Source organism: Antechinus flavipes, chromosome 6 (genome assembly GCF_016432865.1).
Source record: "Antechinus flavipes isolate AdamAnt ecotype Samford, QLD, Australia chromosome 6, AdamAnt_v2, whole genome shotgun sequence".
In the NCBI taxonomy this organism is placed as follows: Eukaryota; Metazoa; Chordata; class Mammalia; order Dasyuromorphia; family Dasyuridae; genus Antechinus; species Antechinus flavipes.
Window position 1 is genome coordinate 251,707,965 of NC_067403.1, and position 27,868 is coordinate 251,735,832.

General features: G+C 36.4%; 1 protein-coding gene across 1 annotated transcript; it reads right to left on the reverse strand.

The window, feature by feature from the left end:
• Nucleotides 1-181: 181 nt before the first annotated feature.
• On the reverse strand, nt 182-27,868 carry LOC127541689 (vomeronasal type-2 receptor 26-like). Its single transcript, XM_051966904.1, has 6 exons — nt 27,705-27,868; nt 24,419-24,710; nt 6,192-6,410; nt 5,093-5,216; nt 884-1,776; nt 182-292 (listed from the first exon to the last, which is right to left on the reverse strand). The coding sequence occupies exons 1-6, from the start codon at nt 27,866-27,868 to the stop codon at nt 182-184; spliced, it is 1,803 nt and encodes a 600-aa protein (XP_051822864.1).

Below are 27,868 nucleotides of genomic sequence, written 5' to 3' on the forward strand. Positions count from 1 at the left end.
ATAAGTAAATGAATTTAAGTATTATCTTCACTGAATTATATTGATGGTTCTAATCATGAGCAATTAACATTTATCCAGTTACTTAGATCTTTCTGTATTTGTGTAAAGAGTTTTCTCAAACTCTCAACTGTTTTGTACTGTCTATAATGTTTCTAGGAGAAATTTGTCTTTCTGGGGCTTCCTACATCATTTGGTGATTTACAAACAGAAATTTTAATGATTTGAATGGATTTATCTCTGATCCTGCCATTTTGCTGAAATGACTGCTTATTTTAATTTTTTTTAAAGTTGACTTTCTAGAGTTTCCTCGGTACAAAATCATATCATCTTCAAAAAAGTGATAGACACATTGTGTCCTCTTTCTTGATCCTCAGGAAGACCTGAACTTATTATACTTAACATTGATACAGGGATGGGAAATCCTATGCGCCGACTTCTGAAAGGAAGAAAATTAAGTTTTTCCCAGGCTAATGGGGATGGAGAATTTTCTGCCCTAGACAACAGAATTTGGAAATGGAGAAAGTATTTTCCACTTGGTCTGGGAGTAAAATGACACTTATTTCCTCATTAAAGTTTAGGATTGGAAACCAGACAGTCATTTACTTAAATCCCACAATTATATTTAAAAATGTCATTCACATATTGTCTGCTATCTATAAACTAATTCAAAATAGGAAGTGATCCCATTCTACCTCTATTCTTAAATCAGGCAATAGAATGCTTGCAAAAGGCTATTATATTGAAATAGAAATCAAAGATGAATATGAGAGAAAAGAGGCAAATGAATGAGACACATTTAACATTTTATTATGACTTCGGATCAAAGGAGCTCCTTGATTGTGATTGGCAAGCTTTAGAAGACCTTGGCTTCTGAGGGAGTTGCTTTCTTTTTAAGTTTCCCCAGAGTATTTTGTTCTGATCTTAGAAGGACCACAAAGCACTTGGGAGCAAAGATGCAAGTGAGAATCCCGGCACTGGATGTCAAGATGGCAAAGACCTCCAAGGCTACAATGGCCTTGCCCTTGGAGCTCTGGTACGAGGGCAGGAAGGAGATCCAGATGCTGCAGAACACAAGCATGCTGAAGGTCAGGAACTTGGCTTCATTGAAAGTGTCCGGCAGGTTCCTGGCCAAGAAAGCCACAGTGAAGCTCGCTAAGGCCAGCAAGGCCATGTAGCCCAGGACACAGTAGAAGATGAGGAGGGAGCCCTCATTGCACTGGATGATAATGGAGCCAGGCTCAGAATGGATGTCCATCTCCAGGAAGGGGGGGGATGTCCCAAGCCAGATGCCACAGAGACACATTTGGATGAGGGTGCAGGTGAAAATGAGAGAGTAAGATGCTGTGGATCCCAGCCACCTGCGGAGCCTGCTCCCTGGTTTGGTGGCCCTGAAGGCCAGAACCACAGTGATGGTTTTAGCTAAAATGGAGGAAATGGCCACCGTGAAGACAACTGCGAATGTGATTTGGCGCAACAGGCAGGTGGCAGTGGTAGGATGGCCAATGAAGAGCAAGGAGCAGAGGAAGCAGAGGCTGAGGGAGACCAGCAGAGTGTAGCTGAGACTGCGGTTATTGGCTTTGACTATGGGGGTGTCTCTGTGCTTCACAAAGACTCCCAGGACCATCACAGTAAGGAGGGAGAAGGAGCCGGCTGCACAGGCCAGAGTCATTCCCAGAGGTTCCTCATAGGCCAGGAAGGTCACAGTCCTGGGGAGGCAATGATCTCTTTCCCTATTAGGATATTGATCTTCAAGGCACTGCAGGCACTGCTCTGCATCTATGAACAACAGTAAAATCATGCTATATCCCAGACTGACCAGATTTTTTTGTCTCCTATAAAGCACAGTATTATTCATTTCACATTCAGCTCCATCTCATTTTTGGACTTCTTCCAATTAAGAAGTATAAATGTTCTAAAGGCTAAATAAAATAAAAATATATTTCAGTATGTTCATTTCTCCACATTTGGATAAAATAATGTGTTGAAAGTATTTATTTCATGTCATAGGTTTACTAAACAAAAAAATCAAACTCGCTGCAATCCATTTAAATTTGAAAATGCTTACAATGAGTCCAAAAGGGTCCTTTTATATATAATGCAATATTTTAAGAACAGAAATGAAGCATTGAAACCTTAGAGGAAGGCTAAGAATTTTTTTAAATTAGGTTAAAGAGACTTTTTGCTGTGTTTCTCTGAATGTAAGGTTATAGCTACAAGCCATTCTCCAATTGGCACATGGTCCAAGAATACAAAGACAATTTTCAGAAGACGAAATTAAAACCATTTTTAATCACACGACAAAAATGCTCTAAATCACTACTGATTAGAGAAATCCAAATTAAGACAACTCTGCATTACCACTTCACACCTCACAGATTGGCTAAGATGATAGGAAAAGATAATGAAAAATGGTGGCGGGGAAATGGGAAAACTGGGACGCTAATACATTTTTGGTGGAATTGTAAACTTATCCAACCATTCTGGAGAGCAATTTGGAACTATGAGGAAAAGGCTATCAATCTGTGCATCCAGCAGTGGATCTACTATGTCTGTATCCCAAAGAGATCATAAAAAAGAGAAAAGCACCCACATGTGTAAAAATATTTTAACAGTTCTTTTTATAGTGGCAAGGAACTGGAAACTGAGTAGATACCGAGTTGGAGAGTGGCTGAATAAATTATGGTATATGAATGTAATGGAATATCATTGTTTTATGAGAAATGATCAGCAGGCTGATTTCAGAAAGGCCTGGAGAGATTTCCATTATCTGATGCAAAGTAAAGTAGGTGGACTCGAGAGAACACTGTACCCTGAAACAGATACCATGGGATAATCAACTGTGATGGACTTGGCTCTTTTCAACAATGAGACTTGGGATGGAGACAGCCAGCTACATTCAGAGAGAGGATTATGGAGACTGAATGTGGATCACAATATAGTATTTCCACTTTTTTATTGTCATTGTTTATTTCCTTGCTTTTTGTTTCCTTATTTTTTCCCTGTTGGTCTGATTTTCTTGTTCAATATAATAACCATGGAAATATGTTAAGAAGAAGTGCACATGTTTAACCTGCATTGAATTACTTGTTGTCTAGGGAAAAAGAGAGATGAAGAGAGAGGGAGAAAAATTTAGAACACAAGGTTTGTGGATTTTTTTGGTTTAATTTGCAAGAGTGAATGTTTAAAACTATCTTTGTAGGTATTTTGTCAAATGAAAAGCTATTATTATAAAAAATAAAAGCTTCATAATAAATACTACACAATTATGTTCACAAAAATAACCTAGTCAATATCTAGTAATTGCAAAAAAAAAAAAAAAAAAAGACTGAAATAAGGGGAGTAAATGTGAAGTCCAGGTTAGCATCCTGGATGCCTTAGAATCAGTTGGAGTCAGAACAAGCAAAAGTCCTTGGTCTTTATTCTTGGTCTTTAGGAGGAGAAGTGAAGGGAATGGACACAAGCTCTCCACAACCTCCCTTCTCCTCATCCACAGCCAAAGTGACTCTGACTTGTCTTATTCCACCTCCTTATCCCTCCTAAAATTAACTGTATACACCAAAAGATTGAGCCAGCACAGAATAGTGGAAAGGGCCATTTCCCAGGCATATGCTAATAGAATATTGTCTAATCGATAATAAGCCTTAAGTGCTTAGTTGTCTGATTCCAGTGCACCTACTCAGAATTTCAGACCTTTACAAGAAATAATTTCTTTTTTGGATTTGACCATAACGATGTAAGAAAAATAAGAATAAAAATCCTATTCCAAAGGACAGACATAAAGAGTAAGTGTTATGTAAATAAAATAGAAGAGTTAATAAATGGAGAAAAATAAACTACCAAAAAATCCCCCAAACTTAAGCTTTCAAACATACTATTTTATTGATCAATATCAAGTTCAAAGCAAATCAAGATGAGGCATCATCAGCTTTGACACTGAGATAGGTTTGAAAATGATCAAATTTTTATTCAATTTTTTTGTGAGCCAAGTTTCCTTGAGTTGGGACTCCATCCTCCAGAAAACAAATCTTTCAAATAATCTCTCTTGGGAACTCTGATCAATCTTATGCCAAGGGATATTTTCATGAAGACTAAATCCAGAGGGCAGACTTCTGCTCTTCAATCAAATGCATCTGTGCTTAGAAAGTTTTTAGAATTAAGGGGTTTTTTTTCTATTAATTTTTCCCTTTAGAAGGAGGAAGTTTAAAACTATTTTAGATTAAGCTTTCCTACAGGAATGGGGAAGATTCCAATTAGGCCGCAAGGTCAAGGAAGTGTTAGGGATTCCCATGGAAGTAAAATCCTGATGGATTCTGCTTCGACAGATTTTTGGTATCTTGGACATGGGATGCTTCTAATTATAAGAATGATCACAAAGCACATTGAATGAAAAGGACTGAATAAATGCAATGTTATTTCAACTCAGAAATTATTGTGATTTTGCCAAATACTGTAATGGGCTGAGGCTTGAGTTGATGCACTGAGATCCCAAGCACATGAGGCTAAATAGTAATTGGACCATACTCTATTAATATATAAGCTTGGAGAAAGAATGGCCCCCGCCTATTCTTTGTGCAAGTCCTGATGTGTTGTATAGGAAATGATGATTCTGGTGGGTGGAGGCAGGGGAGTGAGAGAGGAAGTCTTTAATTCTGTGTGATGTGTTTTTAAGTGTCTGAGGCCAGATTTGAACTTGGGTCCTCCAGACTTCAAGACTGGTGCTCTATCCACTGAGCACAGCAAGAGCAAAAAGCAAAAAGAAGAAGAGAAACAAACAGGAAGCCAGCTAGCAGAGAAAGTGGGGCCTGAGCTCTCCTCCCCTTCCTCTCTCACGCCCCTGCCTCCACCCACCAGAATCGTCATTTCCTATACAACACATCAGGACTTGCACAAAGAGTAGGCGGGGGCCATTCTTTCTCCAAGCTTATATATTAATAGAGTATGGTCCAATTACTATTTAGCCTCATGTGCTTGGGACCTCAGTGCATCAACTCAAGCGTCAGCCCAGTACAAAATACAAAGCACACCAGTTTAAGATTAACAAATGCAAATGTCTATTACTTTGAAGAAGGACAGTTTATCTTTAGGAACCCACCTGTCTGGTTGGAAATTGTCCCTTCAGGACATGGGGTGCAAGCATAGCAACACCTGGGCTGGCTTTCAAGAGCTGTCTTTTGGAATCCAGGGCCACACTTCAGATTGCATCTAGAAGTTGGAGTCTGTATTTCCAGCAGAGAAAGGGAGAAAATGTTGAAAGATCAACTGGTGAAAGGTGGATGAATTGAGGAAATTAAGATTTCAAAGTTCTCCTATAGAAGACAGGTAGAATAAAGTATTTGCAATTCTGCAGGACAAGAATGATGTAATTCTCAATGGAAAACTTGGATCTTCATCTTCCACTTCAGATCATTTTATCCCCAATGTATCCACACAAATTAACCAGTAGGTACAATCAAGCTCTTTGATATTTGTTAATTGTAATATCTAGTTGGCTTAGTTTTTCCCAAGTACCATTTTAACTCTAAACTTCATTCCATTTTAGAATTTGTAATGCTGAAACGGCTTTGACCACACAAGAGGAAATATATTTTATTAATTTCCAACCCCTGAAAGTTTTGGTTTTTTGTGTCTCCAAAAATTCAAACATTCTACCCAGAATGTTCCAGGATATCATAATTTTAGAGAATATGTATTAAAATAAACTAATTGCACTGTTCAGCTTGATTGAATCAAAGAATCAGGTGATTTTACAGGCTAATCTTATTCTCAGGCTGATATTTGAAATCTCTTCTTGAGACTATTGTAAAGGGGGGATGGAATTTATCTAATTATACACAGATGAAATTGTATAGAAATGCATGTTTGATATCAGCAGAGGCTATAGCTGCAACATTTACACTAAAAATCTCTAAAGCCATTATGTCTTTAAAATAAAACACAGCTTTGTACAACTGTACCCAACTCAAATACAAACTCAGATTAAATTATTTGTCTATACAAATCCAGATATTGAGTCATCATCTGTAAATAAATGCCTTTGGGGGATAATTGTTGTCTACTCTAGTGGCTATAATTAGCCTATCACACACATTTCCAGTATCTGTGAGAAGCAACATTGTAGCAGTGAAGAAACAACCAGTGTCCAAGAAGCTAAAAAGACAAAGTGATAACATTGATCTTCATTGGCTCCTTACCTGATGGAAATCTTCTGGCCAATCTATGTCTTCTTCCTTAATGGTGAATCTCTGAGCAAGAGGACGCACTTCACCCACTTTGACCAGCGTCTCTATATAGTCAGGGAAGGATTTATAATTGAGTATATCATATATCTCAGCATCTGCCTGGACTCCATCCTCATGTGACCCATCACTGGCATTATTGACAGAACTGATGGATTTCAGAAAGTGGTGGAGCTGAAACCAAGGACAGGCAGTTGTTAGTCTTTGTGGAAAGAAGGATTCATGCCCATGTCACAGGATTGACTATCAATGGAAAACAGGCTCTTAATGGGGAGCTTCCAAAAGTTGTCATTCTCCATCTTGAGCTTCTCTTAGAGTTTCTGAACTGTTTTCTCTTTTCTCCTTGAAAACTAAGGACAAATGAAAAATAACAAAACCAGCAACCAATTATTTTCTTTTTTTTTTAATTTTTATTTAATAATTAATTTATATTGACAGAATCCATGCCAGGGTAATTTTTTTTTACAACATTATCCCTTGCACTTGTTTCTGTTCTGATTTTTCCCTCCCTCCCTCCACCCCCTCCCCTAGATGGCAAGCAGTTTTATATATGTTAGATATGTTGCAGTATATCCTAGATACAATATATGTTTGCAGAACCGAACAGTTCTCTTGTTGCACAGGGAGAATTGGATTCATAAGGTAAAAATAACCCGGGAAGAAAAACAAAAATGCAGATAGTTCACATTCGTTTCCCAGTGTTCTTTCTTTGGGTGTAGCTGCTTCTGTCCATCATTTATCAATTGAAACTCAGTTAGGTCTCTTTGTCAAAGAAATCCACTTCCATCAAAATACATCCTCATACAATATCGTTGTCCAAGTGTATAATGATCTCCTGGTTCTGCTCATTTCACTTAGCATCAGTTCATGTAAGTCTCGCCAGTCTTCTCTGTATTCATCCTGCTGGTCATTTCTTACAGAACAATAATATTCCATAACATTCATATACTACAATTTACCCAGCCATTCTCCAATTGATGGGCATCCATTCATTTTCCAGTTTCTAGCCACTACAAACAGGGCTGCTACAAACATTTTGGCACATACAGGTCCCTTTCCCTTCTTTAGTATTTCTTTGGGATATAAGCCCAATAGAAACACTGCTGGATCAAAGGGTATGCACAATTTGATAACTTTTTGGGCATAATTCCAGATTGCTCTCCAGAATCGTTGGATTCGTTCACAACTCCACCAACAATGCATTAGTGTCCCAGTTTTCCCGCATCCCCTCCAACATTCGTCATTATTTTTTCCTGTCATCATAGCCAATCTGACAGGTGTGTAGTGGTATCTCAGAGTTGTCTTAATTTGCATTTCTCTGATCAATAATGATTTGGAACACTCTTTCATATGAGTGGTAATAGTTTCAATTTCATCCTCTGAAAATTGTCTGTTCATATCCTTTGACCATATATCAATTGGAGAATGGCTTGATTTCTTATAAATTTGAGTCAGTTCTCTATATATTTTGGAAATGAGGCCTTTAACAGAACCTTTAACTGTGAAGATGTTTTCCCAGTTTGTTGCTTCCCTTCTAATCTTGTTTGCATTGGTTTTATTTGTACAAAGGCTTTTTAATTTGATGTAATCAAAATTTTCTATTTTGTGATCAGTAATGGTCTCTAGTTCATCTTTGGTCACAAATTTCTTTCTCCTCCACAAGTCTGAGAGATAAACTATCCTTTGTTCCTCTAATTTATTTATAATCTTGTTCTTTATGCCTAGGTCATGGACCCATTTTGATCTTATCTTGGTATATGGTGTTAAGTGTGGGTCCATGCCTAATTTCTGCCATACTAATTTCCAATTATCCCAGCAGTTTTTATCAAATAATGAATTCTTATCCCAGAAGTTAGGGTCTATGGGTTTGTCAAACACTAGATTGCTATAGTTGACTATTCTATCTTGTGAACCTAACCTTTTCCACTGAACCACTAATCTATTTCTTAGCCAGTAACCAATGGTTTTGGTGACTGCTGCTTTATAATATAATTTTAGATCAGGTACAGCTAGGCCACCTTCATTTGATTTTTTTTTTCATTAATTCCCTTGAGATTCTCGACTTTTTATTGTTCCGCATGAATTTTGTTGTTATTTTTTCTAGATCATTAAAATATTTTCTGGGAAGTCTGATTGGTATAGCACTAAATAAATAGATTAGTTTAGTGAGTACTTTCATCTTTATTATGTTCGCTTGGCCGATCCAAGAGCACTTAATATTTTTCCAATTATTTAAGTCTGATTTTATTTGTGTGGAGACATTTTTATAATTTTGCTCATATAATTCCTGACTTTCCTTTGGTAGATAGATTCCCAAATATTTTATGGTATTAACAGTTATTCTGAATGGAATTTCTCTTTGTATCTCTTGCTGTTGGGTTTTGTTGGTGATGTATAAAAATGTTGAGGATTTATGGGGATTTATTTTGTAGCCAGCTACTTTGCTAAAATTATGAATTATTTCTAATAGCTGTTTAGTAGAATCTCTAGGGTTCTCTAGGTATACCATCATATCATCTGCAAAGAGTGATAGTTTGGTTTCCTCATTGCCTACTCTAATTCCTTTAATATCTTTCTCGACTCTTATTGCTAAGGCTAGTGTTTCTAAAAATATGATATTAAATAATAATGGTGATAGTGGGCAACCTTGCTTCACTCCAGATCTTACTGGGAAAGGTTCCAATTTTTCCCCATTGCATATGATGCTTACTGATGGTTTTAAATATATGCTCCTGACTATTTTAAGGAAAAGTCCATTTATTCCTATGCTCTCAAGTGTTTTTATTAGGAATGGCTGTTGGATTTTATCAAATGCTTTTTCTGCATCTATTGAGATAATCATATGGTTTTTGTTTGTTTGGTTGTTGATATAGTCAATTATGCTAATAGTTTTCCTAATATTGAACCAGCCCTGAATTCCTGGTATAAATCTACTTGGTCATAGTGTATTATCCTGGGGATGATTTTCTGTAATCTTTTTGCTAATATTTTATTTAAGATTTTAGCATCAATATTCATTAGGGAGATTGGTCTATAATTTTCTTTCTCTGTTTTCAGCCTATCTGGTTTAGGTATCAGTACCATTTCTGTGTCATAAAAGGAGTTTGATAGGACTCCTTCAATCCCTATTTTTTCAAATAGTTTATTTAGCATTGGAGTTAATTGTTCATTAAATGTTTGGTAGAATTCACATGTAAATCCATCTGGTCCTGGGGATTTTTTCTTAGGGAGTTGATTGATAGTTTGTTCTATTTCTTTTTCTGAGATGGGACTGTTGAGGATATTTACTTCTTCCTCTGTTAGTTTGGGCAAGCTATATTTTTGGAGGTATTTTTCTATTTCATTTAAGTTGTCGATTTTATTGGCATAAAGTTGGGCAAAGTAACTCCTAATTATTGCTGTAATTTCCTCTTTGTTAGTGGCGAGTTCTCCCTTTTCATTTTTAAGACTAACAATTTGATTTTCCTCTTTCCTTTTTTAAATCAGACTTACTAAGGGTTTGTCTATTTTGCTGGTTTTTTCATAGAACCAACTCTTAGTTTTATTAATTAATTCAATAGTTTTTTTTTTTACTTTCAATTTTATTGATCTCTCCTTTTATTTTTAGAATTTCAAGTTTAGTGTTTGACTGGGGGTTTTTAATTTGTTCCTTTTCTAGCATTTTTAGTTGCAAGCCCAATTCATTGACTTTCTCTTTCTCTATTTTATACAAATAGGGCTCTAGAGATATGAAATTTCCCCTTATTACCGCTTTGGCTGCATCCCATACATTTTGGTATGATGTCTCATTATTATCGTTTTCTTGGGTGAAGTTATTAATTATGTCTATGATTTGCTGTTTCACCCAATCATTCTTTAGTATGAGATTATTTAGTTTCCAAATATTTTTTGGTCTACTTCCCCTTGGCTTTTTGTTGAATGTAATTCTCATTGCCTTGTGGTCTGAAAAGGATGCATTTACTATTTCTGCCTTACTGCATTTGAGTTTGAGGTTTTTATGTCCTAATATATGGTCAATTTTTGTATAGATTCCATGAACTGCTGAAAAGAAAGTGTATTCCTTTCTGTCTCCTTTACATTTTCTCCAGAGATCTATCATATCTAACTTTTCTAGTATTCTATTTACCTCTTTGACTTCTTTCTTATTTATTTTGTGGTTTGATTTATCTAATTCTGAGAGTGCAAGGATAAGATCTCCCACTATTATAGTTTTACTGTCTATTTCTTCTTTCAGCTTTCTTAATTTCTCTTTTAAGAATTTAGATGCTACACCACTTGGTGCATATATGTTTAATATAGATAATGCTTCATTATCCATGCTACCCTTTAGCAAGATATAGTGCCCTTCCTTATCTCTTTTAATTAGATCAATTTTTGCTTTAGCTTGATCTGAAATCAGGATGGCTACCCCTGCTTTTTTGACTTCACCTGAAGCATAGTAGATTTTGCTCCAATCTTTTACCTTTAACCTGCATGTATCTCCCCACTTCAGGTGTGTTTCCTGTAAACAACATATTGTAGGATTCTGGCTTTTTATCCATTGTGCTAACAGCTTCCTCTTTATGGGGGAGTTTACCCCGTTCATATTTATGGTTAGAATGACCAATTCTGTATTACTTGCCATCTTGTTAACCCCGGTTTATGCTTTTCTCGCTTCTTTCCCCCTTTCCCCCTTCCCAGTATTAAGCTTGTGAGCACCACTTGCTTCTCACAGCCCTCCCTTTTTAGTATCCCTACCCCCTGCCTTAGAGTTCCTCCCCCTATCTTACCCCTTTCCCCCAGTTTCCGTATTCCTTTCCGCTTAGCTTATTCCTTCCCTTTTCACTTTTCCCTTCTCACTTTTCAATGAGGTGGGAGAAGTTTCACCATAGATTGAATTTGTCTAAGATTTTTCACTTAAAGCCAATTCTGAAGGCAGTAAGATACCCACTATATTCATCCCCCTCCATTCTTTCTCTCAGATATAATAGGTTTCCTATGCCTCTTCATGAGATGTACTACCCCAACTTTACCCTTTTTCTGGTACAATGTCCTTTCCATATCAGTTTCTAGAACAAGGTATACATGTGTTCTTTATACATCTATATAGCCGAAATATAGTTCCCAAGATTAATCTTTACCTTTTTAGATTTCTCTTGAGTTCTATATTTGTAGATCAAACTTTTTGTTAAGTTCTGGCTTTTTCATCAAAAATAGGTGAAATTCGCTTACTTCGTTGAATGTCCATCTTCTTCCCTGGAAAAAGATGCTCAATCTCGCTGGGTAAGTTATTTTTGGTTGCAGACCAAGTTCCTTAGCCTTTCGGAATATCATATTCCAGGCCCTTCGATCTTTTAATGTGGATGCTGCCAGATCCTGGGTGATCCTTATTGTGGCTCCTTGATGCTTGAATTGGGCTTTTCTAGCCGCTTGCAATATTTTTTCCTTCGTCTGAGAGTTCTGGCATTTGGCCACTATATTCCTTGGTGTTTTGATTTTAGGATCCCTTTCAGTGGGTGATCGATGAATTCTTTCAATGTTTATTTTTTCCTCTGTTCCTATGACTTCTGGGCAGTTCTCTTTGATAATTTCCTGGAAAATAGTGTCCAGGCTCTTTTTTTCATCATGCTTTTCTGGGAGTCCAATGATTCTCAGATTGTCTCTCCTAGATCTGTTTTCCAGGTCTGTTGTCTTCCCCAGAAGGTATTTCACATTCTTTTCCATTGTTTGATTTTTTTTGGATTTGATTGACTGATTCTTCTTGTCTCCTCGAGTCATTCAATTCCAATTGTTCAATTCTGATTTTCAGTGAAGTATTTTCTTCACTCACTTTTTAAAAATCTTTTTCTAATTGTCCCATTGAGTTCTTTTGTTCTGTGGAATTTTTTTCCATTTCACCAAGTTTGTTTTTTAGAGAGTATTTTCTGTTTCCAGTTTACCAATCCTATTTTTCACGGATTTTATTTCTTTATCCAGTCTCTCTTTAACTGAGTGGGATGACTTCTCCAGGCTCTTTTGCCAAGCCTCCCTCTCCTTTTGCCAAGCCTCCCTCTCCTTTTCCCATTTTTCTTCTAGCTCTCTTGTGAGAGCCTTTTTAATTTCCTCCATGAGATTCATCTGTGCTGAGGAACAGATGATCTCCTCCTTTGGGGATTCACCTGGAGATTGTCTGTTTTTAGTCTCCTCAGGATTTAGAGTCTGCTCTCTTATCTGTATAGAAGCTGTCAAGGGTTAAAGTCCTCTTCATGTTCTTGCTCATTCTGTCTAATAATCAAAGACAAATTAGCAAAGAAAAAAAGTAAAAACTGGAGTCTTTCTTTGGGGGAGGGGCTGGGTGATGTTACCGATCTTCCTCTACAGACTGCGGGGGGGGGGGGGGGCGGGGGGCGGGCAGCAGAGAGGCACTAGCCGTACTGTGCTGCACCTGGGCTCTGAGATCCCAGAGCGTGCTGAGTCACTGTGTGTGTGTATGGGGGATGGGGGGGGGTGTGGCCAGGTCCTGAGAGACTCCAGCTGTTTGGGGTTGTATTTTTCACTCCCGGTGTTTTTAGCTTCTCTGCTGGGCTGCTGACTTGCTGCCAGGGCAAAGTATCAAAGTCCTGTAGCGAAGCTCTTCCCGCAGAGACAGCTGCAATCACTCCCCACCACCTCTCTGCTCTGCTCCCATGCTCTCCCTGCTGCTGCCCGCCGCCTGCGCCCGATCTAAAACCGCCCCAGCCCTCCAGTAAAAACAGACCTTTCTTGGCGAATCTCAAGGATGGCTTCTCTTGGTAACTATTTGTGGTTTTTTTTTTCAGTCAAGCATTAATTCAGAGGCTTGTAATGAAATGGATAGTGAGAGAAAACGCAGAGCTACACAGCTATGTGCCTCCTCTCCGCCATCTTGGCCGGAAGTCCCCAATTATTTTCTATAGATATGCTAGGTAAATTGGGGTATATGTATGTTATTGAGAGCCTCGGAGAGACTTACATGAGCTGATGCTAAATGAAATGAGCAGAACAAGAACAAGGCAACAAGAAGACTGTGTGATTAATTCTAATGGTCTTGGTTCTCCTCAACAATGAGGTGATTCAAACCAATTCCTGTGAAGGCTAGAACTCTGGAGAAGTATACTTGAAAGAAGGTGTTAACTCAGTAGAATAGGTAATACAATGGTTATCTAGTTTAGCATGGTGATTAATAGTTCTCTAATTCAGTGCATGTACTTAGTACTGAATATAGTTCTACAAGATTGACACCTATGATAATGTAATTATAATAGAGTATATAAGAGTGAACAAGGACTGGAGGAGAGAAACATTCCATCTTTGATCAGGCTCCTGGTGGCTTTCCTTTATTTCTCCACTGAAAACAAGTCCCATCTGAAGGCCCTCCAGAAAGCTAGACAGGCCCCCAAGTGAAGGAGAGAGACTGTGAAGGAGACAATAAAGACTTTGGACTTTATTCCTGCCTATTCTCATGGTAATTACTCTGCTGAAATGAAGGCTGGTTCCAAGTCCTCCAGAAAGCTAACCAGAACATTACAAGTACCAATTGTTTAGTGATGGAGAGAACCATCTACACCCTGAGAGAAGACTGTGGGAAATGAGTGTAGATCACAATATTGCATTCTCACATTTTCTGTTGTTCTTTGCTTGCATTTTGTTTTCTTTCTCAGGTCTTTTTCCTTCTTGATCCAATATTTCTTGTGCAGCAAGACAACTTATAAATATATATATATATATATATATATATATATATATATATATATATATATATATACATACATACATACATATATTGGATTCAACAAATATTTTAACATATTTAACATGTATTGGAGTACCTGCCATATAGGAGATGGGGTGGGTGGAAAGAGGAGAAAATCTGGAACAGAAGGTTTTGCAAGGGTCAATATTTTAAAAAAAAATTACCCATACATATGGTTTGTAAATAAAAAGCTTTAATAAAAAAAGAGGAAAAAGGAAAAATAAAATTTTCCATTATAAATCTCAGAAGTAGATAATAAGGTCAATTTAGGAATAAAGCAGAATTTGCTATTCACATTGATGCAATTCATGCTTAAAATAAAAACAAATACAAATGATAATGAAACTAAACCTTTGGCAAAATCATTCCTGAAAAAAAATTAGGAAGGAGAATAACTTCAATGGAACAAATTATGAATGAAATTTTAAAATGACAAAGTTATGATAATGAAACAATAATTCAATCTGAAGAAGATTTGAAACAGAGTTTTCAGTAAAAGCTAGAAATTTATTTGGGACACTCAGGTTGTAATTTTCAGTGGTCAATGAAAAATATTCAAGAAAATTTCCCAGAGAATTACAAAATATAGAATGATTAGGTTGAAAAACAGAAATTTAATCTACATTGTTGCCACTGAGATATTTAATGGTAAGACCTGGTTATTTTAGGGAAAAGAAAAATAATCTAATTGGGCAGAATTCTTAGTACACATTTGTTGTTCAGCCATTAAGTCCTGTCCTACACTTCATGACCCCATGCATAGCCTACATTGCCCTGCTATGCTCTACTATATCTCAAAGTCTGTTCAAGTTAATATTAATCGTTTCCATGACACTATCTATCTTAAACTGTACCATTCTTTGTTCCTTTTACTTTCAATCATTTCTAAGAAGAGGGTCTTTGCCAGTGGGTCCCATCTTCATATTATGTGGACAAAGATTTACACTGCTTCAGGATTTGAATTTCCAGTGAACACTGGGGATTAATTTAAGTACTGACTGATTTTATCCCCTAGTCTACCAAGAGTCTTTCGAAAGTCTTGTCCAGCACCACTATTAGACCATAGAATCAGTTCTGCAGCACTTATCTTTCTTTTAAGTCCAAATCTCACAGACATAAATTTTTCTTGAAAACACACATACGAATGGACCCACACTTAACACCATATACCAAGATAAGATCAAAATGGGTCCATGACCTAGGCATAAAGAATGAGATTATAAATAAATTAGAGGAACATAGGATAGTTTATCTCTCAGACTTGTGGAGGAGAAAGAAATTTGTGACCAAAGATAAACTAGAGACCATTACTGATCACCAAATAGAAAATTTTGATTACATCAAATTAAAAAGCCTTTGTACAAATAAAACTAATGCAAACAAGATTAGAAGGGAAGCAACAAACTGGGAAAACATCTTCACAGTTAAAGGTTCTGTTAAAGGCCTCATTTCCAAAATATATAGAGAACTGACTCAAATTTATAAGAAATCAAGCCATTCTCCAATTGATAAATGGTCAAAGGAACAGACAATTTTCAGAGGATGAAATTGAAACTATTACCACTCATATGAAAGAGTGTTTCAAATCATTATTGATCAGAGAAATGCAAATCAAGACAACTCTGAGATACCACTACACACCTGTCAGATTGGCTAAGATGACAGGAAAAAATAATGACGAATGTTGGAGGGGATGAGGGAAAACTGGGACACTAATGCATTGTTGGTGGAGTTGTAAACGAATCTAATGATTCTGGAGAGCAATCTGGAATTATGCCCAAAAAGTTATCAAATTGTGCATACCCTTTGATCCAGCAGTGTTTCTATTGGGCTTATATCGCAAAGAAATACTAAAGAAGGGAAAGGGACCTGTATGTGCCAAAATGTTTGTAGCAGCCCTGTTTGTAGTGGCTAGAAACTGGAAAATGAATGGATGCCCATCAATTGGAGAATGGCTGGGTAAATTGTGGTATATGAATGTTATGGAATATTATTGTTCTGTAAGAAATGACCAGCAGGATGAATACAGAGAAGACTGGCGAGACTTACATGAACTGATGCTAAGTGAAATGAGCAGAACCAGGAGATCATTATACACTTCAACAACGATATTGTATGAGGATGTATTTTGATGGAAGTGGATTTCTTTGACAAAGAGACCTAACTGAGTTTCAATTGATAAATGACGGACAGAAGCAGCTACACCCAAAGAAAGAACACTGGGAAACGAATGTGAACTATCTGCATTTTTGTTTTTCTTCCCGGGTTATTTTTACCTTATGAATCCAATTCTCCCTGTGCAACAAGAGAACTGTTCGGTTCTGCAAACATATATTGTATCTAGGATATACTGCAACATATCTAACATATATAAAACTGCTTGCCATCTAGGGCAGGGGGTGGAGTGAGGGAGGGGAAAAATAGGAACAGAAACGAGTGCAAGGGATAATGTTGTAAAAAAAAAAAATTACCCTGGTATGGATTCTGTCAATATAAAGTAATTATTAAATAAAATTTAAAAAAAAACAGAAAAGAAAAGAAAACACATATACTAGAGGAGGGGGATGGGGGAAGAGGAGAGTTTTATTTACAGAAAACTTTGTTAGCAAAGTTTTATTCTAGTAATCATCACATATATTACTGTGGAAAAGAATCACTTATAAGAAATGAAGTAGTCATTATAATATATAAAAAGGTGAGAAAAGAAGTACTTGGCAATTAAATAAAAAATAACAGGATGGTATCTGTTGGAATCCAAGGAAAACTGTTCAACATCATAATACAAACATATGCTTTAACCACTGGTGGGAAATAGGCCAAATTTTTTCACATTTTTGAAGACCTGTAATGTGTTCACCAAATAACTCCTATATATACAAAACAAGTCAAATTTGTCCAAGGAAATGAAAAGACTAATGTAATTAAGCAAAATAGAATTAGAACGGCAGTCAGATTTGGGTTTTTCCAACAAAACAAAGAAGAGCTGCATTGACAAAAGCCAACTTCTATAAATTTTCAAGTTGAGTACATTAAGTAAGAAAAGCAAATAGAATATAAAAAAGAAAATTAAGGGATTGTCCATCAATTGGGAAATGGTTGAATAAATTTTGCTATATGTTTTTTGTGTAATATTATTGTTCTATGGGAAATGATGAGCAGGATGCTAGCAGAAAAAAATGTTGGAAAATCCTCCATGGATTCAAGCAAAGTAAAATGTACTATATACACAGTAATAGCAATGTTCTGTGATGACCAGCTGTTCTCAGAAGTGTAATGAACCATGAATACTCTAAAGAATGTGTGATGTTCTTCTTCTTTAAGATATAATATAAATGATGGTTCTTTCTGCGAGTAGTTTTCTTGGGGAGATAGTCCTAGTATCAGTTCAGATCAATAATTACCCCAAATGTAGCCAGGTGTTAAAAGTTCAGATCTTTTATTACTTCCTCAAAATAGCCTGGTTAGTTTTCTTGGCCTTTCTCTCTGCTTGGTTCCAAGAGCTCCCTCCGAATATCTCAAAATCCAAAGGTTTGTCTTTCAGCCTCCAGCCAGCCAGGTGGAAAATGGAATGAATCTCTCTTGCCTCCAAGAGAGGGCTTGTGGGCTTCCTCCCAGAGTGCTCCTCTCCAACCCCTGGCAATGTTCTGAAGTAACTAACTAATCCAAAGCTAAGAGCCTCTTTATATGTGATCTCCCAAAGGTTGACTCCTCCTTCTGGATTCAGGGATTAAGGGAAGTATGAATTCAAATATCTCATATTAAGCCCTGAAATCTCCCAAAGTGTGAACTCCAATGAGTGCTTAAATATTCTTGCTTATATAAGCTCTCTAAAGGTGTGAACACAAGCATTCTATCAATTCCACTGAGTTAACACCAGGATTCTAACATCTCCTTTGAGTTATCACCTTGTTTCAAGTTGAGTTAACACTAGAATTCTAATATCTCCTGCTTTTTTTTTGTTTTAGAACATAGGTGGTCATGACCTCCCTGATTTCTCCATGAGGTGAGAACCCCAAAAAGAAGATGATCACACCTTCCCTGACTGCTCAAAAAAGGAGTGAAAACACCATAAAAAGAAGGTGGTCATGCCCTCCCTGACATCTCAGCAAGAAAGATGAAAACACCAAAGGAAATAGAAAATCAAATCAGATTAACAGGTTTCTAAAGGGGCTCCCTTTAAACAGGTATGAAACAAGATGTACATAAATCCATCAATATGGGAGGCATTACACATGATTACATAAAATACATAAGCACATAGCAATATAACACAGGCTAGTAGTAACGTCACCAATAACGTGAATCAACATGAGGAATTATACATCTTTATAAGTCCTAGAAATAGTCCAAAAGGAATCAATTGCCCATTACTTCATGCCCCAGGAATCCAATAATTCCTGTAAACTCTGAAGTACTGCAATAGTCTCATCAACAATTTTTCATCTCAAGGAATCCAATGATTCCTGTTGAAACTGTCTCATCTTGTGTACAGAATCCAATGATTCCTGAAGATTTCAAAGCTACTTCAACAGTTTCACTGTCAGCCATTCTCTTTCTGTGTAAGATGTTTCTTAAATGTGATTTTAAAAAAATCTTTCCATACCCAGAGAAGGAAATGACTGTGTCATATGTCTAAATACAGATTGTTGTATATTCATTCTCTCTCTCTCTCTCTCTCTCTCTCTCTCTCTCTCTCTATGTCTCTGTCTCTCTATCACTCCTGCTCTTTTTCTTGTTCTCTTTGTCTCTCTATCTCTCTATGTGTGTATCTCTTTCTCTTGCCCTGTCTCAATTTATTTTTTGTCAGGTTTTTTAAATTAAGTTGAGAGATCTCTTTTCTTTCACAGCATGACTTTTATAGAAATGGTTTGCATAATTTCACATATGTTTTCTTAAAAGGATCTGGGGTGGGAATAATGGAGAGAATCTGGAACTGAAAAGTTTTAAAAATGAAACAAAAATTATTTTAAGTGTAACTGAGGAAACTATTAAATAAATTGTTTTTTTTAAAGATTGTTATATAAAATTTGAAATAAATAAATCTGAAGTAATTTCATTGTTTCCATCCAGAATTACATGTAATCACAAAGGGGAAATAAGTGAAAAAATATATATAAAGAATAACCCAAGTTATCACTGCATCCTTTCTAGAACAAATCTTTAACAAGAGAATGTTGTGTAGCCTATGCTAAGCCCAATTTTTGAAGAGATAGGTTACCTTCCAAGAAAGATCTAGGTTTCTCCCAAGGTCTGATGCCTTCTTTACCTCAGAATGGAGTATTTGATGGAGAGCATGGGCCACTAAATACACTGCATTGTAAACATTTGGAATCAGTTCCAGAAGGGCAATGTCAATATTCGTAAAAGACGAATCTAAATCTCTGAAGGAAAGACCTTTTGAACACAAAAGATGGAACATTTCTACATCACCTTTTTTGGAAAATCTACATTTAAAGACACTCTCCCAGAAAGATTTTAGGAAAATGTCCTCAGGGTTCACACTTGAATTCAGGCTTCTTACAAAATCTGTAAAACCAGGAATCTCCATCTGGGTATGAGAAAATAGTATTGTACCATGAAAAGTGGGAAACTGGTCTAAATTAGTATCAATGGAAAAATCCCAAGAAGATGTGGTAATCAACAACTTCTCATAAGGTTTATAAGACATCAATACACTGGAAAGTTCATGAAGGGAATCAGTATCTCCATAGATGAAAATCACATTTGATGATGATGAAATAATTCTAGAAAAGAAGGCAAAATCTTCTCTGTCTCTAAAGTTTTTGGGCACTGTTTCCTTAAAAGTCACACACAAATTATTCCTGACCATTTCTTCTTTCAGATCCTTGAAGAACATTTCCCCTTTTGGGTTATCAGAAACAAGCAGTCCTATCCATGTCCAGTCAAAATGCAGCATCAATTGGATGAATGCCAGGTGAAGAGCAGATTGCTCTTTCCCCATCTGATATACATAAGGATACTGGACTTTATCATTCAATAGCAGATCAAATGAACCATAGCTAATCTAAATGAAACAGAAAGAAGACAATGAGTTCCTTCAGTGTAGGAATTTGGCCTTCATATTTGTATAACAAACAACTATTAATGAGTTTCACAGAGCAGATGATTTGCTTATAAATTTTAATTTATAGTTTTAGATCACAAAATTATGGTGCTATGGAATGGAAAAGTTGGAAGGAAAATCTGAAACTGCGCCCATCCAAGAATCCTATTTCCAGTGTCTCCATCAAGTACGATATAGTATGAGGATGTATTCTGATGGAAGTGGATTTCTTTGACAAAGAGACCTAACTGAGTTTCAATTGATAAATGATGGACAGAAGCAGCTACACCCAAAGAAAGAACACTGGGAAATGGATGTGAACTATTTGCATTTTTGTTTTTCTTCCCAGGTTATTTTTACTTTCTGAATCCAATTCTCCCTGTGCAACAAGAGAACTGTTCGGTTCTGCAAACATATATTGTATCTAGGATATACTGCAACATATCTAACATATATAGGACTGCTTGCCATCTAGGGGAGGGGGTGGAGGGAGGGAGGGGGAAAATTGTAACAGAAACGAGTGCAAGGGATAATGTTGTAAAAAAAAATTACCCCGGCATGGATTCTGTCAATAAAAAGTTATTATTAAATAAAATTAAAAAAAAAAAGAATTGACATAGTTGCTCTCCTACTAATTTCTACTCATCTAGATTTAATTCTTTTTCCTTAGAGAACCAAGGAGATGTATACTGTAAAGTTTCTAAAAGTTCAATGATCTGCTCCCAAGTTACAATCAAACCTTGATTTTTTATCAGTCTGACCAAGCTTTTGACACATTTGCCTTGAAGAGGAAAACAATGCTGTTTTCTAAACATCTGTCCCATTAGTTGAAATACTACTTTAGCCCTTAACAAAGTTTCCTTGTCTATTTGTGTACTCATTCAAATTTCCGGGTCACAGATGAAAGTTTTTGGCCCCACGTTCTGGCGCCAAAATATAATATTCTCTCTAAAATGTAATATTCTCTGTTGAGGTTTCTTGGGGTCTCTGGAGGGAGCCTTCATTTCAGTTCAGTAATCACTACACGAGTACAGCCAGGGATTAAAGTCCACATGCTTTATTGCCTATTTCCAAGTCTTGTCTCCTTTCCTGTGGCCTGATTGGTTTTCTTATAGTCCAGATATATTATTATCTTCTTATAAGGTGTGGGTAGGTTTCGGGAGAGTCGTCAGTCTGGCCTTGGTTCCGAGAGCTTGCACCCCCGCCTGCCTTCTCTGGCTTCTCTGGTTTCTGAATCTCCCTGACTCAATCCTGGCTGAGGCTCCTAGCTTATATATGCTCTCTTATTGAAGGTGTGAATCTTGGAGAACTATAGTAAATACTAAGTACATGTACTGAAGGAGAGAACTGTTAAGCACCATTCTAAATTAGATAATTATAGTATCTATCAATTCCACTGACTTAGCACATGGTTTCAAGTTCTGGCTCATAATATCTGGCCCCATCCAGATTCCCAAACTCTTGGCTTTTTGAGATGAAACCCTTCAGGCCAAGTGTTTCAGAAAATATTGTTTTTATTTTTGTACCAGATGGTGGAGGCAAGAGGGAGATGTAAAGAAGAAGCTCAAGCTCTCTCAGTTTTCTCAAAATAAAGAAGCTGCTCAAGCTCTCTCAGTTTCCTCAAAAACCAAAAAAAAAAAAAAAAGTGTCTGAACAGAATCCAATGGAATGAAACGACTCTCCAGTTCAAGATGGACTAAGAAAACTTCAAGAAAGATCAGTCTCACTAGGGTGAAAGAGGCATTCAGTCCAGGTTAGATAGACTATGAGAAAGCCAGTGAGAGGAGCTTAATCACAGCAAATCAGCCATTAATACCCTCAGTTATGACACAGTAGAGGAGCAAATCAGTAGAGCAACTTTCAGTCCCAGCTCAAAAGACAAACTCTGGGAAACCAGACTCTTTCCCGAATAGAGCATGCAATGCTAACCTTGCAAACAATTTTCAGATTTCAAAATTAAAGCCATTTATAATTATTTGAAAAAATGCTCTAAATCACTATTGATTAGAGAATTGAAAAATAAAATAGTGCTACAGTACCATCTCACACCTCTCAGATTGGCTAAGATGACAGGAAAAGATAATGATAAGTGTTGGAGGGGATGTGGGAAAACTGGGTTATTTATGCTTTAGTTGCGGAGTTGTAAACTTATCCAGCTATGCTGGAGAGTAATCTGTACTATGCCCAATGGGCTATATAACTGTGCATGTCTTTGACCTAGCAGGACTATTACTGGGTCTATATGAAAGAAATTATAAAGGAGGAAAAAGGACCTACATCTGCAAAAAAATGTTTGCAGCAGGTCTTTTTGTGGTAACAAAGAATTGGAAAATGAGTGCATTCCCATCACCTGGGGAATGGCTGAATAAACTTTGGTACAGGAAGATACTGGAATATTATTGTTCTATAGAAAAGATGATGAAAAAGCTGACTATAGAAAGATCTGGAAAGATTTACATGAACCGATGCTGAGCAAAACAAGCAGAACAAGGAATACATTGTTCACAATAACAGCAAGAATGTGTGAAGATAATTTATAAAACGCTTGGTTCTCAGCTCTTCAGAAATCCAAAGCAGTCCCAATATGTTATAGACCAGAACTCTGAACTTGAAACAAGGATTCTTACAAGGTGCTAAGTCAGTGGAATTGATAAAGACAATGGTTATCTAGTTTAGCATGGTGCTTAATAGTTCTCTTATTCAGTACATGTACTTAGTCCACAAGATTCACATCTATGATAATGGAGTATATAACTGCCAGCAAGGTCTGGACCAAATTCAACTCCATCTCATGTTGGCTGGCCTGGCTTCCTGAATTTCTCCCACTGAGACCAGGTCCTGTCTGAAGGCCCTCCAGAAAACTAGTAGAGCCCCTAGTGAAGAAGACAATGAAGACTTTTGAACTTTAATACCTGACTATTCTTGTAGTGATTACTCTGCTGAAAGGAAGGCTGCCCAAAGACCTCCAGAAAACTAAAATAGCAACATTACACTGATAGACTTGGACATAAAATCCTATCTGCATCCAGAAAAAAAAATCTAAGGAGACTAAATGTAAATCAATACATGCTATGTTCACTTCTTTTTTCTATTTTTAAATCTTTCCCATTGTTTTTCCCTTTTGCTCTGATTTTTCTCTCCCAACATGATTCAGAAATAATGTGTTTTAAAAACAAATTAACTAACAAAAAAGAGAGACGTTATATTGCTGAATTCCAACATGCTTCATACCATAAAGTGGGAAGATAGGACAACAGTACTTTCCCATCCTATAGTATATAATATAATATGTTTGGATGTGTATTAAAATATATAAAATATGACCCACATTCATGGCAATTTTTTTTTCATTCAATAGTGAAATTATGAAAAGGCTCTTTCTTATACCCCCAGTGAGAAAGCAAATACATTTTTAAATAAGTTAGTATGGTTCTAACTATAATATGCTTGGTAAGTATCCTCTCATTGATTAAAGAAATGTAAATTAAACTAACCATGAAATACTATCATAAAGTTATTAAATTGGCTGAAAGGAGAGAAGGAATAAAGGACAAACATAAGAGAGGGGATGTACAAAATAGGGATACTAAGGGTTTGGTGGAATTGTGAACTGATTCAATCACTTGAAGAGCAATTTAAATTACACCAAAAATAGTACAAAGCTATCTTTACCACTTGGTATATTAACACCTATCTTAACTATATTAACTATAGAAAGACAAGGAAAGATTTACATGAACTGATGCTGAGCAAAAGAAGAAGAACAAGGAATACATTGTTCACAATAACAGCAAGAATGTGTGCAGATCATTTATGAAACGCTTGGTTCTCAGCACTTCAGAAATCCAAAGCAATCCCAATATGTTATAGACCCTATAATCACTAGTAGGTATATTTCTCAAGGAATTCCCTGAATGGAACATCTCAGTAAACAGTGAATTGGATGTTCTTTATTAGTACATACTGATGAAGACAAGTAGTAGTGCTTCATGCTTTTAGGGAAAATACATAAATCAATTTCAAAATGAAAAGGAAGAGAGGCCTCTCCATGGGAAATTTTAGAAGTGAGAAAAAAGAAATCTTTTCTTCTCTAAATCTTCAGAGTTCTATACAAGTATAAAAAGGTGAATTACAAGGATAGTCATCTTTAGATTTTTCCTTGGCTCAAAATCATCAGACCATCACATTACCTAGAATACAGAATGATTTCCCAGATGGAAAGGACCATTTCCTCCTTTTTTTGTATCATGTTTATTCAGAACATGTTGGAGGACTTCTTAATAATTGGTTATTGACTTATTGATACTACATCATAACAGTTTATAAAGAATTTGCTGCTTTAAATATAAATATGACATGGAAATGAGTGACTGTAGTGGTTTTTCTTACCTGTGGAACTTTATACAGTTCGAGAATGGTGGCCATGGCCATGGAAAGTGTAGCGGACATCCCTCCAATGACAGCCACAGAATTGGACTGTTTATCACAGCTATAATTGGGGATAATGGGACCTCTCTCTGATAGCCATATTAGGGAGCTCTCCACAGCTAGTTTCTCTAGGTGGAAGTTATTGAGTAACTGATATCCCAAAGTTCTGTTGGGCAGCAAATAGGGGTTCTTGTTGATCTCATCAACAGCATACTGAAGAGCAAGGAAATGGTGATATTGTTTGAACATTGCCCTAAAGTGAGAGGGAAAATTGAAAAAAAAATAAGAAAAACTCTATATTCAAAGAAACAGCAAATTTTCATAGTGGGAAGAGTGTCAGATATGGAGTCAGAAATTTCTATCCTAAATCCTGCCCCCAAATTTGATTAAATTTGTGGTCCTGAGCACATCATTTCACCACCATGAGTGTCAGTGTCCACAATTGTAATATGACAGACTTGAACTATATCCAGTAAGATTCTTTCAAGACCACACGTATTAAGACAGAAACACATTCACACACACACACACATACACACACACACACACACTCACACACACATGATAATATACTTTAGACATTAGAATATGTCTCATTTTGAAAAAGAATTCTGACTGACAGACTGATTATCTTCAACAAAAATAGAAAGGACTTCCGTTTCTCAAATTGCAATGAGGAGATTACCATGCAAAACATATTAGCTAAGAATACATGATTTTATTGGTAATATATCTGCTAGATGCCTTATAATGATTTTTAAAATTATATGCTGGAATTTAAGTGGAACACACATATTTCAAAAGATTTCATGACCAATAATGGGTAATACTGAAAGATTCAAGATTCAGTACTAACTTGACTCTAGCTGAAATAGCTACTTTAGTCAAAGCAGGAAGATATTCAAAACTGAGATTTTCACAGCATATTCATTGGCCTTGAAGTCTATCCTTCTCCCTTATTCAAGCAAGGAAATATTCTTCCTCTCTGAGAAGATGGATTATTGAGAACCAGATAATCAATCAATCAATCCTTATTATGCACTACTCTGGGCTAGATACTGTGCTAAGTAGTTAGGATACAAAAAGCAGGGGAAAAAAAAAAGTCTTATCGCCAAAATGATGATATTGTAATGGGAAAGACAGCTTATAATCAGAGACAGAAAGATAGAAAATTGATAGAATCACAAAGAAAGAAAAACAGAAACAGAGAGGCCCAGTGACTGTGGGAGGCAAAAAAAGACAGAGCCAGCCAGGGAGCTCTATATGTAAGAGACATTGCCAAGCTGAAAGAGATAGGCCTTGGGAAAATCATGAATAGATGTGGTGAGGGATAAGGAAGAATTTAGGGTCAGTCCTAGGCTGAGGGCTAAAGGGCATCAAAGGATGGTATTGCCTTCTATAGTAATAGGGAAAATAGGAGTATGGAGAAGTTAGGGACAAAAAATAACACTTTATATTTTGGATATACTGAACTTAAGATGTCTCCTGGGCATTTAGTTCAAGATATCTGAGAGGCTATTGATGATATGAGTTGTAAGGACATCAGAGAGTTTAGATCAGGATAGAAAAATCTGAAAAACATCCACATAGAGATACTTAGTAAATCATGGGAACTGATAAGATAACCAAAGGAAGTAGTGGAATGGATTAGACACATTGATGAGGTATAAGTACAGCTGCACAGTGTGATCTCAAATGGCTCCATCAAAAGAAGGAGGAACAAGAAAACAAGAAACAAGAAAAACAAAAAAGGAGGAGAACAAAAAAAAAGAAAGAAAAAAGGAGAAAAAACAGTCCCTAAAATCTAGAGAGAATAGAATACCAAGGAGAAGAGATTGATCACCACTGTCAGGAGAGATGGCGATGATAATAAAGAAGAATAGCAAAAGAAATGATCTGCAACTCAGTGTAGTAAATGGAAAGACAGAAACTAGAGTTCCCAAGGAGCAGATGGTGAAATGTTTAAGAATTCATGCCAATGAGCTTATTAGAATTTATGAGATCTCCTACTAGAGTTCAGGCATTTGCAAGTCATAGGGATAGAAAGACAAAAGAGAGAAGAAAAAAACAGCTCTATTCTTTTAACCAGAAAAGAAAATGTATCACTATCTGAAATAGATATTTGGAACAAAGATGATAAAATATGACTTGGAGAAAGTCATCAATAGCTCTGGGAGAGCAAGAACATCTTCATGTCAAGTGAATTAAATTTTAAATGAGAAAATGAAATCTGAGACATGGAACTTAGGAGAGATTCCATTCCTACAATGGACAAAAGATAGAAAATGAGAGATGGGGTGTGGAACATAGAAAGTGTGATGGTGCTCCCTTTGACTTTAGTTAAAATGTCACAAAAATGGCAAGGGAAAACAAATGTCAAAAATTGCCCTATACTTTATATTTACTAGAATAAAATGATGAACAACCTCAGTGCAAATATTGGTTCTTGTCAGTAGTTTTGTTGAAATTGTAAAGTCCACATTGTTTGGTATTTTTGATGTGCTGTCATATTATTCTGATACTGGTAAAACATCAATATGGAATCATTTAGATCAAATGGTCCTAACACCCATCAAAGTTTTTAAATAAAAATAAGCCATGTTATTCCTTTCCTTTAGCAGCTCTCTGTTGGAAAGATAAGGCTTCAAGCTTTGGATTAGATAAAACTGAACCGAATGCAGTATTCTGAATTTGTTCTGTCTTCTGATGCCTAAGATAATGAATGTTAGATTTCCCCTTCCCCATTTCATGTTGTTATAATTCAGAAATATCATTACCCAAATCTCACCCAAGTCAAGCATACATAAATGACCTTGAGATTTTCATCACATATGAGCACAACTGTGAACATTTCCTCCCCTATTTGGAACAAGTAATCAGATCTTAACCATGTCCATTCTTAGAGAACACAGTTTTGACACCTAAACTCCAATTTTGAGTGTAGGACCTCCCTAATGTGTTTCACCCCTCCTTGTACTGGATGAGTTTTTGTCCTCAGTGGAGATGAATCTGTGCTGGTTTATAATGCCATATAGATTAGGAGTGAATAGTCTCTCTCTGTTTGCACATTAACAACACTTTTAATTTAGCAACTTCTTGAATATTTGATTTCTAGTCATTTTTGAATCCACATCTTTGCTTTAACCAAAGTTCTGAGAATAAAGCACAACTCTACCAACAAAGCAATCAATAAGAAATATGGATTAATACTGCATATATTAGGGAGGGTGGGAAAGTAACTACTTACGTTGTTTGTGCATAACTGTCGAAGGGACACGTCATGAAGAAAAATTTGTTCACTTGAATCTCTACCTTCACAAAAAGGGAGAGGAATCCAGCAATGATTAGGTCCCCTTCTTTTGTATACGTAGGATTGAAACGTCTTTCTATATGACAAGGATTCTTGACCAT

What these genes read in the sequence shown, in the direction of transcription:
- LOC127541689 (XM_051966904.1), bottom strand. Translation starts at nt 27,868, where the DNA reads ATGGTCAAGAATCCTTGTCATATAGAAAGACGTTTCAATCCTACGTAT. An exon ending in GACAGTTATGCACAAACAAC is followed by an intron (nt 24,711 to 27,704) that starts GTAAGTAGTTAC and finishes CTCTCACTTTAG; the next exon opens with GGCAATGTTCAAACAATATC. An exon ending in TGGGGAAACTTAAAAAGAAA is followed by an intron (nt 293 to 883) that starts GCAACTCCCTCA and finishes AACTCTAGAAAG; the next exon opens with TCAACTTTAAAAAAAATTAA.